At 40.7% G+C, this 18601-nt stretch overlaps 2 protein-coding genes across 3 annotated transcripts in view; both read left to right on the top strand.

Moving 5' to 3' along the window:
* The window catches only part of LOC106570917 (WD repeat and FYVE domain-containing protein 3), a 292588-nt gene extending 287203 nt beyond the window's left edge, over nucleotides 1-5385 (top strand). Inside the window, exon 62 of the mRNA XM_082961602.1 lies at nucleotides 1-5385. This exon is cut by the window's left edge and continues 24 nt beyond it. Coding sequence (XP_082817728.1) covers nucleotides 1-97 — 97 coding nt within the window. The 3' untranslated portion in view covers nucleotides 98-5385.
* Nucleotides 5386-6758: 1373 nt separating this feature from the next.
* Nucleotides 6759-18601, top strand: part of LOC106570914 (phosphatidate cytidylyltransferase 2) — a 35380-nt gene continuing 23537 nt past the window's right edge. For both annotated transcript variants that reach the window (XM_045695417.2, XM_045695415.2), the window contains exon 1: nucleotides 6759-7043. In XM_045695417.2, coding sequence (XP_045551373.1) covers nucleotides 6984-7043 — 60 coding nt within the window. In that variant the 5' untranslated portion in view covers nucleotides 6759-6983. The remainder of the gene's footprint in view (nucleotides 7044-18601) is intronic.

Here is an 18601-nt window from a genome sequence, read left to right as displayed (position 1 = left end):
CAAGCGTCTGAAGATCTCATCCCCGGTGAGGGTCTGTCAGAACTGTTACTATAACCTGCAGCACGAGCGCAGCGCTGAGGACGGATGCAGAAACTAACCAAGGTCCTTGGTCCCACACCACTACAGCGGAAAGCCTATGTTGTACCCGTTCTCTCTCTCTCGCACACACCCCCCCCCACCTCCCCCAAAATACCCTACCTGTGCACCCCTCTACACACACCTGTCCAGTAACCACATGTAACGCACTGACTGACGTAGACTAAAAGGGATCACCGATTTGAACTGTGGCGATTTGTTTCTGTAACTGTGGTAGTTAGTTTAGTATGAAGACGACTGGGGGGACGGCGGGGGGGAATGGATGGATAGAAAAAGCCAATCGAATAGAGAGAGAAGAGTGTGAGGAGAGGAGGAGGATTCCTTAACAATCTCATTTCTCGTTTTCTTTCACAGTCACAAAATAAAACGCTGACGACCCTCAGCTCCTTCCTCCGTGTATCACCTTTAGATCTTACAGACCAACAGGATGGGGGGAAACTCCTTCAGTTCAAAACTTGTTTATATTGTAAATACTTAACATTTACCTTTTTAACGAGCAGGAGGGGGAAAAAATAAAATAAAACTGAGAAAAAAATATTATATTAATGGTTGTTGAGGACAAAAAAAAAGTAATTGTGACTAATCACTAGTCTATAATGTCACGGAAGCCCAGAGGGAATGAGAACTGCTATGTTCCACATGGCACCCTATTCCCTATGTAGTGCACTACTTTTGACCAGAGTCCTATGAGAATAGGGTGCAAAGAGCAGTCCACTATAGAGAATAGGGTGCTATTTGGGATGTGGACGATGATAATGATGGGGGACTATGAATGTTAGAAAAATAATAATAATAAGTGTTTGTGGGTTGACATTACAGTTTCTAGTTATGCAATGACTTCATTTCTTTTTATATTTTTTTATTACAATGTGTGAATTTTGATTTGTGAGTTGCCCACAGTGTCAAGCGATTGCCATTAAAGTGAGATTGCGTTGTTTTTAATTTTAATTGTATTTTTTGCCAAATTGTTTTGATATATATATATATATATCATGTAGCGTAACGCTGAGTAGTATGAATGATGAGCTACCGTTTCAATATTTATCTACCCCCCCCCCAGATTATGTTATTGTTGTTGTTTATCAAGACTGGAGAAACTATCATATCAAATCAAATGTTATTTGTCACATGCGCCGAATACAAACTGGTGTAGATCTTACCGTGAAATGCTGACTTACAATCCCCTTAACCAACAATGTCGTTTTAATAAATAAATAAGTGTTAAGTAAAAAAAATAAAAAGTGCATAAAAGTAACAAATAATGAAAGAGCAGCAGTAAAATAACAGTAGCGAGGTTATATACAGGGGGTACCGATACAGAGTCAGTGTGCGGAGGCACCGGTTAGTTGAGGTAGTTGAGGTAGTATGTACATGTAGGTAGAGTTATTAAAGTGACTATGCATAGATAATAACAGAGACTAGCAGCAGAGATAATAACAGAGAGTAGCAGCAGAGATAATAACAGAGAGTGGCAGCAGAGATAATAACAGAGACTAGCAGCAGAGATAATAACAGAGAGTAGCAGCAGAGATAATAACAGAGAGTGGCAGCAGAGATAATAACAGAGAGTGGCAGCAGAGATAATAACAGAGAGTGGCAGCAGAGATAATAACAGAGAGTGGCAGCAGAGATAATAACAGAGAGTGGCAGCAGAGATAATAACAGAGAGTGGCAGCAGAGATAATAACAGAGAGTGGCAGCAGAGATAATAACAGAGAGTGGCAGCAGAGATAATAACAGAGAGTGGCAGCAGAGATAATAACAGAGAGTGGCAGCAGAGATAATAACAGAGAGTGGCAGCAGAGATAATAACAGAGAGTGGCAGCAGAGATAATAACAGAGAGTGGCAGCAGAGATAATAACAGAGAGTGGCAGCAGAGATAATAACAGAGAGTGGCAGCAGAGATAATAACAGAGAGTGGCAGCAGAGATAATAACAGAGAGTGGCAGCAGAGATAATAACAGAGAGTGGCAGCAGAGATAATAACAGAGATAATAACAGAGTAGCAGCAGAGATAATAACAGAGAATAGCAGCAGAGATAATAACAGAGAGTAGCAGCAGAGATAATAACAGAGAGTAGCAGCAGAGATAATAACAGAGAGTAGCAGCAGAGATAATAACAGAGAGTAGCAGCAGAGATAATAACAGAGTAGCAGCAGAGATAATAACAGAGAGTAGCAGCAGAGATAATAACAGAGAGTAGCAGCAGAGATAATAACAGAGTAGCAGCAGAGATAATAACAGAGAGTAGCAGCAGAGATAATAACAGAGAGTAGCAGCAGAGATAATAACAGAGAGTAGCAGCAGAGATGAGAGTAGCAGCAGAGATAATAACAGAGAGTAGCAGCAGAGATGAGAGTAGCAGCAGAGATAATAACAGAGAGTAGCAGCAGAGATAATAACAGAGAGTAGCAGCAGAGATAATAACAGAGAGTAGCAGCAGAGATAATAACAGAGAGTAGCAGCAGAGATGAGAGTAGCAGCAGAGATAATAACAGGGACTAGCAGCAGAGATAATAACAGAGTAGCAGCGTAGAAGATAATAACGAGTTCAGCTTCTAGGTGTTCCTTCCTGTTACCATAGCAAGATTTATGTGATGCCTCCGCTGATCTGTGAGAGATGCTGTGAGGTGGAGATGTCACTAGAGTTTCACCTGAGAGATGCTGTGAGGTGTAGACGTCACTAGAGTTTCACCTGAGAGATGCTGTGAGGTGTAGACATCACTAGAGTTTCACCTGAGAGATGCTGTGAGGTGGAGACGTCACTAGAGTTTCACCTGAGAGGTGCTGTGAGGTGGAGACGTCACTAGAGTTTCACCTGAGAGGTGCTGTGAGGTGGAGACGTCACTAGAGTTTCACCTGAGAGATGCTGTGAGGTGGAGACGTCACTAGAGTTTCACCTGAGAGATGCTGTGAGGTGGAGACGTCAGTGTTTCACCTGAGAGATGCTGTGAGGTGGAGACGTTACCAGTGTTTCACCTGAGAGATGCTGTGAGGTGGAGACGTCACTAGAGTTTCACCTGAGAGATGCTGTGAGGTGGAGATGTTACCAGAGTTTCACCTGAGAGATGCTGTGAGGTGTAAATCATCATGGGTTCATCATCTGAAATAGAATATAGATCGTATATACAGTATATGTGTGATAGATTCATCTGTTTTGACCACATCTCACTACTGTATTGCTCTTGCTATGCTACTGTAGTAGCTGTATAGTAGAGATAGTGTATAGCATTACTGTACAGCGACCTCTGCTCTCCCCAGCTAAGTGGATGAGAAAGAGTAGCATTACACTATTTTATACATTGATTCTAATATGGTACCTATGGAACAGCAGCGGTAGAAACTAGAGATGAGACCCAGTTAACCAGAGAGACCTATGGAACAGCAGCGGTAGAAACTAGAGATGAGACCCAGTTAACCAGAGAGACCTATGGAACAGCAGCGGTAGAAACTAGAGATGAGACCCAGTTAACCAGAGAGACCTATGGAACAGCAGCGGTAGAAACTAGAGATGAGACCCAGTTAACCAGAGAGACCTATGGAACAGCAGCGGTAGAAACTAGAGATGAGACCCAGTTAACCAGAGAGACCTATGGAACAGCAGCGGTAGAAACTAGAGATGAGACCCAGTTAACCAGAGAGACCTATGGAACAGCAGCGGTAGAAACTAGAGATGAGACCCAGTTAACCAGAGAGACCTATGGAACAGCAGCGGTAGAAACTAGAGATGAGACCTATGGAACAGCAGCGGTAGAAACTAGAGATGAGACCTATGGAACAGCAGCGGTAGAAACTAGAGATGAGACCTATGGAACAGCAGCGGTAGAAACTAGAGATGAGACCTATGGAACAGCAGCGGTAGAAACTAGAGATGAGACCTATGGAACAGCAGCGGTAGAAACTAGAGATGAGACCCAGTAGTGTGTGTTAGTGAGAGATAATCTAAAATGTTCTAGGTGTTTTACATCTACTATATATATTTGACTGAGGACGATCTCTGTAGTTGATTGCAGCATGAAATCCACTCTGTCGGTCACAAGAAAAGCGATTTGCTCGTCACATTTCACTCTTAGATGTCGTTAGCTAGCTACGTGTGGCGTATGTTAGGAATATTTCTCGATGTATATGTGGGGACCGTGAAATACGAACATAGTTTGTTTTCGTCATGGTTCGTCATCGATCTGTATCCCTCCTCGTTCATTCGTCGTGTTCTGTATGTTGATGATGCTGTGGGCAACGGTGCATTGAAGTGCTGCTTTCTTTACTAGAAATCACTTTTTATTTTTACACTTTATTTTAATTTTATTTTTTACTTTTTTGGAGAGTCTCTTCTGACAGCTAAAACACTTAAAGAGCTGTTACACAAGTGCAGTCAATGAGTAGTTAATAATTGATTACAGTGCGACGACTTTCCCCCCCTCCGTGTAATATGCACTCTTATCACTATTGGTAAATCACTCTAAATATGTACTGTATCATAGCAGCCAGCTGATAACATGTCTGTTACTAAGCAACTTCAAAATAAACCAGATGGCTTATTAATATTATTATTATTATTATTATTCATCTGAGTTCATTATTTCCACCTTCTCCATGTACAAAAAAAACAATAACAAAAAAGTTTAGAGAGGAATAAGAATCAGGATTTTTATCGAATGCAATTTTATGTTGTCAGGCTATCATTTTAAAGAAAAGGGTGCATTTCTTCTCCAGAGTGAAATGAACTGTATAAAGTATTTATGCAATTATTAACTGGGTTTTTAATTTTGTGTTTATTATTATTTTTCTGTCAGGAAGTTGTTACGTGTTTTGTGTGGATTAACACAACTGACTTTGTGTCCAGTTGCATTGTACATGTTTTAACTGCATTATTTTTAGGGTTTATTTTAATAATTTTTTTCGTGATTTTTTTTCTTCTTTTTCTCAACGCATTTGAGTTGTTTTAAGCCATTATTAACCCCCCAAGCGATAGGTCGGTGTACAGTTACGATGGGAGTGCTGGAGATGTGCCCCAACTCTGGGTGGCCTTTTTGTATTCTTTATGGGAGAAAAAAAAATAAGGACTGATCAAATTTAAATAATGTATTATTTTGATGGTCTTGTATTAGACTGCATTACTACAGTATCTAGTGTGCAATCTGTGATGATAGCTGAATGTTCATTGTATATATGTGTTCAGTACAACAATGAGAAGAACCGTAGAATAACCCCTACAGAAACTGTAACAATAATACAATAGATCTGGTACGTATCATTTCATTAAATACTTGCTGTTTACCACCAATTAGAGCTGTGTGTATGTGTCTTTTATTGGTAATGTATGTATGTAGACCAATGCTGCTGTTATGTTGACACACGTTGATTCCAGAGCCATACTTTAGAATGTAATATAATGGGCTCCCGAGTTGCGCAGCGGTCTAAGGCAAGAGGTGTCACTGCAGTCCCTGGTTTGAATCCAGGCTGTATCACATCCGGCCGTGATTGGGAGTCCAATAGGGCAGCGCACAATTGGCCCAGCGTCGCTAGTTAAATAAATGTTAAATTAAATAAAAAATATATAGCACTGGTTTATCCTATATCCTGGTTTGAGGGAAGTAAGGGTGTTCTAAATGGGTTATTGTACATGGAAAGGGGACATACCTAGTCAGTTGTCCAACTGAAATGTGTCTTCCACATTTAACCCAATCCCTCTGAATCAGAGAGGTGCGGGGCGCTGCCTTAATCGACATCCACATCTTCAGCGCCCGGGGAACAGTGGGTTAACTGCCTTGTTCAGGGGCAGAATTAAAGATTTTTACCTCGTCAGCTCGGGGATTCGATCCAGCAACCTTCCAGTTATTGCCCCAAAGCTCTACCTACCAGGCTACAGGGACAAGGGTTCTAAAATGCATCCTATATGGAACCGTTTTCATACCACGGGTTCTAAAATTATTATTTGTGGGGTGAAAAGGGTACTTTCTGGAACATAAAGGGGTTTCTCTTTTATGTGTATTAGTAGAACCTTTTGAGAAGAGTAGATGTCCAACTCTTTGGCGTCAGGATTAATTTACACTTCGATAAATGAAAAGCACAATTTACATAAACGTTTACTATAGGTCGCGTGATGATTGGCTATCAAAAGGAAAATAACTTCACGGAAAATGCAATAGTGTCAACAATGCAGTCCTATCTTTGTACTACCATCTGCGCTGTTGTGTCGCCACTGCAGAGCGGAAGAAGCAGCGCTATTTCAAGCCAGTATTGAGGGGATTCGATTATCATGCTCGGGTTACCCCAGTGTTTGCATTCGTTTTGGAACCGATCTGCCTCCCGGGGGTGAGCCAGGTTACCCTGGTCATAGGCCGTGATGAAATTGGCTCAAAACAAAAAAAAATGAGGTAGCCTATGAGTAGAGTTCTGTTTTCACATGCAAAAGTGATTGCTTAAAAAAAAATGCCTTACCACTGAATGATTTTATGGAAAATATATGTTGTGTATATATGTTTGTATAATTCTGGACGCATCATGCTGCTTTATTAACAACATGACCAAGCGTCACAGATTACTATTAGATTTGTTTTAGAGGGCGCTTCCTCCTTTACCACATTTTGCCGTTTCACGGGACATAAATCATCTCAACCCCGCGGTTCAGGTTAATAGAATTCCCTCGTTGAGTCAGTCAGAGAGAGACGTCGGATAGGCTGGTCGTTCACCGCAGCGACACCGAACTGCGGTGATAAAACAAACAGCACACATTCCGTTGAGAGGAAGGTTCCTACTTTACTTAATAATCTGTCACAATATACATCCATATTGCAGAAACGGACGGTTATTTTCATGGTAGCCGAAAATCCTCTTATTAACTTGTTGTTTTAATGTGTTGAGTTAATTATAAGGAGGAAGGACATGACTGAGTTAAGGATGAGAGGAAGGGCAGCGGATCCCGACAGCGTTAGTGAAAACAAGGTAAGACACATGATCAAGTGAAAATGAGGTGTTTTGTCTCTGTCGTGTGTTAAAGTTTTCTACTCGGGCTTAGCCAGAACGACGGACCTCAATTCCTTCATAATTACGTTAGCTTGCTAGTTTATGTTCAATATTCAACGTTATCTAGAGAAATGGCTCATGTGAATGTCATGTTGCCATATCTGCATTTATTTCATAACTTTATTTTTTCTTCTTCTTGTAAATTGGCATTTTAACAAATAGTGTTGTTATATTTGTTTAGCTGAAGACTTCCCTTGCCTGACAGCCACACATTGCTAAATAACATGCTAGTATCCAGACTCTCAGCTCACGCAAGTCACTTATTAAGATCCCCGACGGTTTCGGTCTGAAGATTTTACGGTATCATTTACGGTACGGTTTTGGAAGCATAAGGACCATATCTTTCATATCAACGTGAAATGCATTTCAGAGGTGGGGAGGTTAAATTGACACACCTTGATAGGGTTAGTGTTCCACACGGCCATGTTTATGGAAGAAGACAAGAGGAAATTAACCTGTGCTAATTATCTAGCATGCTCAAACGCCTGTGGAAGCTTAACTCGAAGTGTAGTTTCGTAGGATGAGGCATCGTGCAAAACTGCTACAGCAAGTATCTTTTTTTGGGGGGGGGGGGTACATCCCTCGACTCATTTTGTGTCAACAGACATTCCTCAATCAAAAACCCCATTTTACATTTTAGTCATTTATCCAGAGCGACTTACAGTAGAGTGCATACATTTTTACATACTGGCCCCCCGTGGGAATCGAACCCACAACCCTGGCTTTGCAAGCGCCATGCTCTACCAACTGAGCTACAACCCCCTATGACTCATGGAGAATAAGTGTACAACTGGTAAATAGTCTCTGGAATTTCAGTCAGATGTCTTATCTAGCTCGTCTGTTCAAGACCAGGGCTCTGGCTGGAAGCCAGGTAGCTAGTTATCACTAGCTGGCTAGAAGGATGGAGTTAGAAGCTAATGTTGTACAGAGCCTGACCTCAGCAGGAGTAGTTGACTGAAATTAACCTAGCTATAATCAAAATATGGGCTGCTATAAGTTCTCATAACAAAATAACATTGCTTTACAAAGAGTAGTGAGACAGACAGTGTTGAGTCAGGCTGCAAAGGAGATGCACAGAGAGAGGAAGCATTGAAGCAAGCAGGGAGAGAGAGGTTAGTAGTACACTGGTTCACAAACTTGGGGTCTGGAACCCATGTGGGGTCCCCTAAAATGTAAATAGTGTCCCATGAGAGAATCTTTGATCTTATCAAACAATTTGTTTTCCCCTTCAAATTGGTTTAGAATACAGCGTTTTAGGATCAACCTCAGGGCCTTTTACACTGTCAGAATTTACGTTCATGTCATTATGTGTTGGGACAGCCAGTGGGACCTAAAAAAAAAAGTGTTGTGAAATATAAAGACAATTTTTAATATCACCATGTACACTGAACAAAAAATATAAAAACAACAACTTCAAAGATTTCACTGAGTTCCTGTGAAGAAAATCAGTCAACATCATCAGTCCTGACCACTCATGTATGGAGTGAAACACATACTGAGTACAACTTGTAAAGGAAGTGATGTTTTTTTCCCCCATGAGGTTGTGGCAATACACTGCCATCTGGTGGCGACTAGAAACAATTGCATAATAGGAACTATTACATTTTTTTTTATGGTCCTTTAAAACATAAATGTTAGTGTTTGAATTTGACTGGCCACTGTCTGTATGGTTATATTATTAGCCAACGTGATGACTATCCAATCTACTCATCACAAATAGTAGGCTATCTTACATAAGTCTGTAAATGAGATGATGCATTGAATGCTTTATAAAAGTGCATTTTTATAAAAGTTTTTTTTATGGTGACCATTTTCTTCCACAAACTTGAAACTCACACACCGCCTATGCATAAGCTAGTGTTTTTTTTTTGCTGTTCGTTACTCATCTTGTTTTCTGAGGAAAAGTAAATGTGAACAGTCATTGCATCATCGACTTGCATGTTCTGTTAAGATGAATTAACATCATCTAAAATGTGATTTGTCGTTCTGAGCACTGTGGGTGGACGCCCTAATCAGGTTACGTGTGGGTCAGGTACATTTTCTCAAATGTCCAGTAAATTTGAAATGCTGCCGGTTAAATGTCTGGCGCCACATTCTCATAACGGAGACCCTGGTGTGTGTTTGTACCGCCTGAATGGCCATGATCAAAGTAAAGGTTCAGGTAGTATTGTAGCTCTTTGGGATTAGCTGCCTCTATTGAAAAGTTTGCTAGGCTGGTGTGTGTGTGTGTGTGTGTACTACTATATAAAGTTAGATTAGCTACGCCTGGCACCAGAGAATGACAGTGGGGGACATCTGATGTGACACCAGCTGAAGTGCTGCCTGGGACAAAACCACACACATACATAAACATACCAAGGCACTGCGTGATGAACTGGCTCTGGATCACTGGGCCGTGTGTGTGTTCACCCGTTTCCAATCGCCACTTTGTCACCATCTCTAAGATAATATAACAGATAAATAACCACAGAAGATAAATCCCAAATGAGAGCCCTATTCCCTATATAGTGCACTACTGTAGACCAGAGCCCTATATAGTGCACTACTATAGACCAGAGCCCTATTCCCTCTATAGTGCACTACTATAGACCAGAGCCCTATTCCCTATATAGAGCAGTACTATAGACCAGAGCCCTATTCCCTATATAGTGCACTACTATAGACCAGAGCCCTATTCCCTATATAGTGCACTACTGTTGACCAGGGCCCAACAGGAATAGAGTTAGATTTGGGGGACACCTTCCCAGAGCTAAATAATTTCATGTGAAATAGCCGAATCCACTAATTTGAAGGGGTGTCCATATACTTTTGGCCACATCACCTTGGCATGTTGACATGAATGGGATGCGTTCAAAGCTAACCGCTTAGTGCCCATTGATGATAATATCTTATTCACCGGTGGGGACTTTAAGAGCCCCCAAAAGCCCGGTCTGAAAATTAACAGGCGTTTCTTGCAGTACTGTTTCGGAAACATAGGGACCATATCTTTCATATCTGTGAGAAATACATGTCAGAAAACACAAAAATCTGTTTGTGCCCTTATTGCTCCTGTAATTCACTCTGGATAAGAGCATCTGCAAAATGGATTTCTGTGCATAAGAGAGATACGTGATCATATACAAAGCAAGGTTTTGTAAATGTTTTAGTGAAATATTATATCTGTTTGTGCATCTTGAGATAAATTTGCAGTCTTAAAAATGATTTGGAATTATGTTCTGCCCGACCATCCGCTCAATAATAAATCGTCCTGCAGCTGAATCTAGTTGATAATCCCTGCATTAAAGTGTATAACTGGAGACATTAGCAGAATCTCTCTTTTTTTTTTAATACCTCAAATTACAGGGTTGCCTACTCTGCTGATACTGACAAGCAAGATCAATAAAAATGACTTGTCCATAAAATCAGCCTATGAGAGGTGGAGATACAAATAGAATATGACGTCCGTCTAAACTGGAGAAGAAAATGATTGTTTTTAGACTAACTTTAAGTAGCACTGACCCAACAATGATAAAGAGTGCAGTGCTGACTCACTGGGGATATGGCTAATGTTCTCCACTAGTGCCAACAAGGCTGGCTATAGACCTACAATTGTTCACTCAATTAAGGTGAGAATTTTGAGTTTGGTCGTAGTGAACTGCATAATGTAGTCATTGGCGGCTCGCGGCAATCTGAAAGAATGTGTTTTCTTCAGTTAGTTGAATGCGTCGCTACTTCATAGAACCGTGGTTACGCGAGTCACCTTTTTAGTGTCTGGGACAAACGGAGCGGTAAAATGTAGTTTTTCTAGCGATGGATTTGGCTCTAGATATTGAATGGTTGGAGCTATTACCAATTATGACCCTGAAAGATCCGACTCTCTCAGGAACACGTGTATTCCGTTTTAGAAGGGAGAGTGATGTAGAATAACTGAGGGAAATCAATTGATTCTCCACTAACAATGTTAGACTTCAGTGCCGCTTTTGACATTATCGATCATAGTCTTCTGCTCGAAAAACGTGTGTGTTTGTGTTATGTCTTAACACCCCCTGCTATAATGTGAATAAAGAGTTTACTTGTCTAACAGAACACAGAGGGTGTTCTTTAATGGAAGCCTCTCAAATATAATCCAGTTAGAATCAGGAATTCCCCAAGTCAGCTGTCTAGGCCCCTTACTTTTTTTTTAAAAATCTTTACTAATGACAGGCTTTGAGTCAAGCCAGAGTGTCTGTGTATGCGGATGACTCAACACTATACACATCAGCTACTACAGCAACTGAAATGACTGCAACACTCAGCAAAGAGCTGCAGTTAGTTTCAGAGTGGGTGGCAAGGAATAAGTTAGCCCTAAATATTTCTAAAACTAAAAGCATTTTATTTGTGACAAATCATTCTCTAAACCTCAACTTAACCTTGTATTAAGTCATGTGGAAATTGAGCAAGTTGCGATGACTTAACTGCTTGGAGTAACACTAGATTGTAAACTGTCATGGTCAAAATATATTTATACAACAGTAGCTAAGATGGGGAGAAGTCTGTCTATAATAAAGCGATGCTCTGCCTTAACAACACTATCAACAAGGCAGGTCCTACAGGCCCTAGTTTTGTCACACCTTGACTACTGTTCAGTCATGTGGTCAGGTGCCACAAAGGACTTAGGAAAATTGCAATTGGCTCAGGACAGAGCAGCACGGCTGGTCCTTGGATGTACACAGAGAGCTAACATTAATAATATGCATGTCAATCTCTCCTGGCTGAAAGTGGAGGAGAGATTGACTTCATCACTGCTTGTATTTATGAGAGGTATTGACTTGTTGAATGCACCGAGCTGTCTGTCTAAACTACTGGCACACAGCTTGGACACCCATGCGTATGTAACAGTATAGCTTCCGTCCCTCGCCCCGAACCAGGGACCCTCTGCACACAGACAACAGTCACCCTCGAAGCATCGTTACCCATCGCTCCACAAAAGCCACGGTCCTTGCAGAGCAAGGGGAACAACTACTTCAAGGTCTCAGAGCGAGTGACGTCACCGATTGAAACGCTATTAGCGCGCACCACCGCTAACTAGCTAGCCATTTCACATCGGTTACACATATGCCACAAGACATGCCACAAGAGGGCTCTTCACAGTCCCCAAGTCCAGAACAGACTATGGGAGGTGCACAGTACCACATAGAGCCATGACTACATGGAACTCTATTCCACATCAAGTAACTGATGCAAGCAGTAGAATCAGATTTAAAAAAAACAGATAAAAAAACACCTTATGGAACAACGGGGACTGTGAAGCAACACAAACATTGGCACAGACACATGCACACACACACACACGATAACATACGCACTATACATACACATGGATTTAGTACTGTAGATATGTGGTGGTGTAGGGGCCTGGGGGCACACAGTGGGTTGTGAAATCTGTGGATGTATTGTAATGTTTTAAAATGGTATAAACTGCCTTAATTTTGTTGGACCCCAGGAAGAGTAGCTGCTGCCTTGGCAGGAACTAATGGGGATCCATAATAAACCCCAGGAAGAGTAGCTGCTGCTTTGGCAGTTGCTAATGGAGATCCATAATAAATTGTTTGATCATCTCTGATATTTTCCTGAACATAGGCTACCTCTTTCAGACAGAAATTAGCCAATACCTACCTGATTTGACATTATTTTTTATTGAGATAATGGCAATAAGGTCAGATTCTGAAGATTCATCAAATTATTTTAAATATTTTTGGGGGGAGTGGTGGCAATGAAATTAGGGGAAACACTGGCCTATATCTTAGGGCTATGCTATAGCCTATATACTGTAACTGTACCATCAAGTTTTGTTTTTAAATAGGCTAAATTTCCCTCTAAGAAATAGCCTAACGATTTGAGAATCTTTATTAGTAGGCCTATTTGAGTTGCAACAATCAAGTATTTAACATCCTACTGTAGTAACATTGTTTAACAACAATGATTTAACAATCTAGTAACCTAATATTTTACTCAACTGTAACCAACCATATTTTGCAGAGGTATCTCACAGCCTTTTGCCAGGCTGTCATTGTGAATAAGAATTTGTTCTTAATTGACTTGCCTGGATTACAAAAAAATTAAATTAAATAAAAAACACTGCCGGTATTTGGGCAATTCCTCAGTAACAGAATGATTCTGAGACTCAGATTTTTCACTTTAAAATGTACGCCAAACACAAACCTTTATTCTGTTACCAAAGTTTGCATCTGCACTGTTCAGGTAAATCGGTTTTTAGTAACATTTTCAGGTGTAAATTGTTAAAAGTAGTCCTTGTGCATAGTTGTGTGGTTTAACTTTGCAATCATTGGTTTTTGTCGTTTTAGGATCAGGTCCCCCTGTCCATGTCGTTTTAGGATCGGGTCGCCCTGTCCATGTCGTTTTAGGATCGGGTCGCCCTGTCCATGTCGTTTTAGGATCGGGTCGCCCTGTCCATGTCGTTTTAGGATCGGGTCGCCCTGTCCATGTCGTTTTAGGATCGGGTCGCCCTGTCCATGTCGTTTTAGGATCGGGTCGCCCTGTCCATGTCGTTTTAGGATCGGGTCGCCCTGTCCATGTCGTTTTAGGTATCAATATCTCTCCTAATATACAGCTCTTTGTGCTAGGTGTCCCAGTCTGCAGGTTTTCACTGGTTGTGTCTCCTCTCTGCAGGCATCACTCAGCGCTACATCCTAAATGGCACACTCCCCTGTGTAGGGCACTACTCTAGTCAAACAGTGCACTATATAGGGCATAGAGTGCAATTACGGACGTACCAAGTGTCTTCTTCCTTCATTAAAGGTTGAGTAGGATTCTCCTCTTTCATGAAGGAAACCACGGACTCCTACACACACAGTTCCCTCCTCAACCCAACTCGCTCCCAATTTACCCTGGTCTCCCTGCTCATTAGGACTGGTGACTGAGCCTCTGACCTTTCGCTAATTTTAGAGTGCAATCATTCGTCTCTCTCCTTATTTAGGGTGGTTTTGGTGAGGGAAGCCAGAGGGAGAGAACTCAACCAAATCATGAGAAATAAAAAGGAGAGAGGTCGCTGAAGGCAGACCTGGCGCTCAAGAGAAGACAGGCTATGTGCACACTGCCCACAAAATTAGGTGGAAATTGAGCTGCACTTCCTAACCTCCTGCCAAATGTATGACCATATTAGAGACATATATTTCCCTCAGATTACACACGGAGAGAAAGACTTATTACAGTTTGTCCCAATTGTTTACTCACTGAAACTGGATCATAAAGGCACAATGACCCAAAACTGTAACTCATTTAGAAGAACCAGACACAAATCTGCAATACTACTGGCACATGTTGTTCTTCACACGCCGATTTGCAATTCTATAACAAACATTTGGACAAACCACCTTCACAACTAAAATCTATTGTGTACAAATTTAAATGCGACTCTGTTCAACAAGCTAAGCTCAATTACAAATTTGATTACTCTCTCATCACGTGCAAACACTAATTGCGTAAATGTTCACTTTACAAGCAGACCATGTTGAAATATAAAACCACTTTTTGGTTGTTGTCACATTTGTGTTCCCCACTTGTTTGAGGACACAAACAATTCTACAGTAAAACAACATCTTGGTCTCTGAAATAGCTTCTGATAGTAGTGTTTTGAATATGTCACAATAGTGTGATCTCGGTTGTCACAAAATTTGAGTTATTTGATGTGTGTTTCATTTGTATGCAGAGTTTTTAATTTTGAGCAGAGATAATCATTATTATTGTGATTGCTGTGTTTTAATTTGACAAGATGTCTGGGGGGTTTGGGGAAATTAATGAATTAGTACCTGAGGTGTAGTTTCAGCTAACGTCTGTTAACATTTGGGAAAAACTCGAAGGAATTTGAAATTATTTTTACTTTTGATACTTAAGTATATTATTGCAATTCCATTTAATACTTAAGTATATATTTAAAAACAAATACTTTTTAGACTTTTACTCAAGTAGTATTTTACTGGGTGACTTTCACTTTTTTACTTGAGTCATTTTCTATTAAGATATCTTTACTTTTACTCAAGTATGACAATTGGGTAGTTTTTCCACCACTGGGTACACCGGGTTGGCCACCCCTTTGCCATGAAGGGATGCACCTGTTTAGCAACGATGTTCAGATGCGCTGTGGCGTTCAAGCGTTGCTCAGTTGGTATCAAGGGACCTAGCGTGTGCCAGGAAAACATTCCCCACACCTTGACACCAACACCACCAGCCTGTATCGTTGACAACAGGCAGGATGGGGCCACGGACTCATGCTGCTTATGCTAAATCCTGACTCTGCCGTCAGCGTGATGCAACAGGAACTGGGATTCGTCAGACCAGACAATGTTTTTCCACTCCTCTATTGTCCAGTGTTGGTGATGGCGTCCCCACTGGAGCCACTTCTTCTTGTTTTTTAGCTGATAGGAGTGGAACCCGGTGTGGTCGTCTGCTGCAATACCCAATCCGTGACAAGGATCGATGAGTTGTGCGTTCTGAGATGCCGTTCTACACACCACTGTGTGCAGTACACTCAGGGAGAAGGGCACAACGCAACACTTCGGGCCGTAAAAGGCATGGATGATGATTTTTTTTTGGGGGTATGCTGCAGTGAAATTCGAGGCATTATCAAGTGCTTGTCAAATCGTGAATGAGAGACTGATGAAGTGTGTACAGCCTGCACAAAAAAAACAAAGCAGAGCTCATGCCTTTCAAGATTACTTTTTTCAAATCATCATTAGAGTCGCATCATGCAGGCTTACAATGTATTAACCTCTATGGGCTAATGTAACTCAACAGCCAATGTAATCCCGTGGCGCGATATTCAAATACCTTAGAAATGCTATTACTTCAATTTCTCAAACATATGACTATTTTACACCATTTTAAAGACAAGACTCTCGTTAATCTAACCACACTGTCCGATTTCAAAAAGGCTTTACAACGAAAGCAAAACATTAGATTATGTCAGCAGAGTACCCAGCCAGAAATAATCAGACACCCATTTTTCAAGCTAGCATATAATGTCACATAAACCCAGAAGACAGCTAAATGCAGCACTAACCTTTGGTGATCTTCATTAGATGACAACCCTAGGACATTATGTTATACAATACATGCATGTTTTGTTCAATCAAGTTCATATTTATATCAAAAACCAGCTTTTTACATTAGCATGTGACGTTCAGAACTAGCATACCCCCCCGCAAACTTCCGGTGAATTTACTAAAAATTTACTAAATTACTCACGATAAACGTTCACAAAAAGCATAACAATTATTTTAAGAATTATAGATACAGAACTCCTCTATGCACTCGCTATGTCCGATTTTAAAATAGCTTTTCGGTGAAAGCACATTTTGCAATATTCTCAGTAGATAGCCCGGCATCACAGGGCTAGCTATTTAGACACCCAGCAAGTTTAGCACTCACCAAAGTCGGATTTACTATAAGAAAAATGTTATTACCTTTGGTGTTCTTCGTCAGAATGCACTCCCAGGACTTCTACTTCAATAACAAAATGTTGGTTTGGTTCAAAATAATCCATAGTTATATCCAAATAGCGGCGTTTTGTTCGTGCGTTCAAGACACTATCCGAATGGTAAAGAAGGGTGACGAGCACGACGCATTTCGTGACAAAAAAATTCTAAATATTCCATTACCGTACTTCGAAGCATGTCAACCGCTGTTTAAAATAAATTTTTATGCCATTTTTCTCGTAAAAAAGCGATAATATTCCGACAGGGAATCTGTGTTTAGGTAAAAAGACGAAAGAAAATAAAGCATGGGGTCGACTCGTGCACGCGCCTAAGCCCATTGTCCTCTGATCGGCCACTTGCCAAAGGCGATAATGTGTTTCAGCCAGGGGCTGCCTCGATATCATTCAGCTTTTTCCCGGGTTCTGAGAGCCTATGGGAGCCGTAGGAAGTGTCACGTTACAGCAAAGATCCTCAGTCTTCAATAAACAGAGACAAGAAGCTCAAGGAATGGTCAGAGAGGGCACTTCCTGTAAGGAATCTTCTCAGGTTTTGGCCTGCCATATGAGTTCTGTTATACTCACAGACACCATTCAAACAGTTTTAGAAACTTTAGGGTGTTTTCTATCCAAAGCCAATAATTATATGCATATTCTAGTTTCTGGGCAGTAGTAATAACCAGATTAAATCGGGTACGTTTTTTTTATCCGGCCGTGTAAATACTGCCCCCTACCCCCAACAGGTTAAATCGGGTACGTTTTTTATCCGGCCGTGCAAATACTGCCCCCTACCCTAGAGGTTAAACATCAAAACATATAGCCCAACGTTTGTAGAACAACTAAAGTTACATTAATAACTGTAAACTAAGCATATAGGAGGACCTGTTTCTTTGTTAACCGCTCAATACAGAATAGCCACATGTGCATTCCCTCAAATCATTTGGAGAAAGTATTCATATTTATATGTATTCTTCATGTTATAAAATAATACGAAATAATGACACGGAATTATAAGAAAATCTTGTCTGCTAATTCAACTAGTGCAGACCCACAGCCATTTGGCATAGCCAGATCAGGACCTAACATAAGGACAACTCAGAGTATGCTATTCCGTTCTTCTGAAATAGACTACATTTTCTTCATATCATGCTTCTTTAGACCTGTCTAAAATAAATCATGGATTTATTGTGATGGTGTAGGCTATATTACATGGATTTATTAGCCTACAACCCATTTTAAAAAGTCTGTGTGGAAGTCAGGAGATGCTAAATGTGTTTTATGTTAATTAATGGTCAGTTACCGTGAGACCGACCCAGTTATTTGCTTGACAATCACCGGCTGACAATGTTATGACCTCCACAGCCCTGGTCAGTCACAGTGGTCAGGTATTCTGCCATTGTGTACTTTTTTGTTTATGACCAAAAACATTTCAATAAGCTTAGTTCTATCCAATGTGTCATGTAATAATAATATTTTAGTTTTCTCATGATTTGGTTGTGTCTAATTGTAATACTGTCCTGGGGCTCTGTGGAGTCTGTTTCAAATCAAGTTTTATTTGTCACATGCGCTGAATACAACCTTACCGTGAAATGCTTACTTACAAGCCCTTAACCAACAATGCAGAAAATATTTGCTAAAATTATTTTATAAACCCAAGTGAATTTTTATTTTTAAATCACTAAATAACAATAATGAGGTTTATACAGTGGGTACTGAGTCCATGTGCAGGGATAATGAGAGCTAATGGAGGTAATATAGATTGTGTTTGATCAGAGCTCCAGAATCAACAGGCTGAGGGGGAACCCTTCTCTAGGTTATTCGCTCTCTAGGTGATGGCTTTGTTATGGAAGATTTGGGAATCACTTCCTTTTAGGTGGTTGTAGAATTTAACGACTCCTTTCTGGATTTTGATCATGAGCAGATATTTTTCAAATTCTGCTCTACGTGCATTAACTGGTGTTTTTACGTTGTACATGGATGTTTTGGCAGAATTAATTTTTTGGCGAGTCTTGGTTGGACCACAACCGTA

The sequence above is a fragment of the Salmo salar genome, chromosome 15 (genome assembly GCF_965601325.2).
Source record: "Salmo salar chromosome 15, fSalSal1, whole genome shotgun sequence".
Lineage (NCBI taxonomy): Eukaryota > Metazoa > Chordata > Actinopteri > Salmoniformes > Salmonidae > Salmo > Salmo salar.
This window is presented reverse-complemented; position numbering and strand designations above follow the sequence as displayed.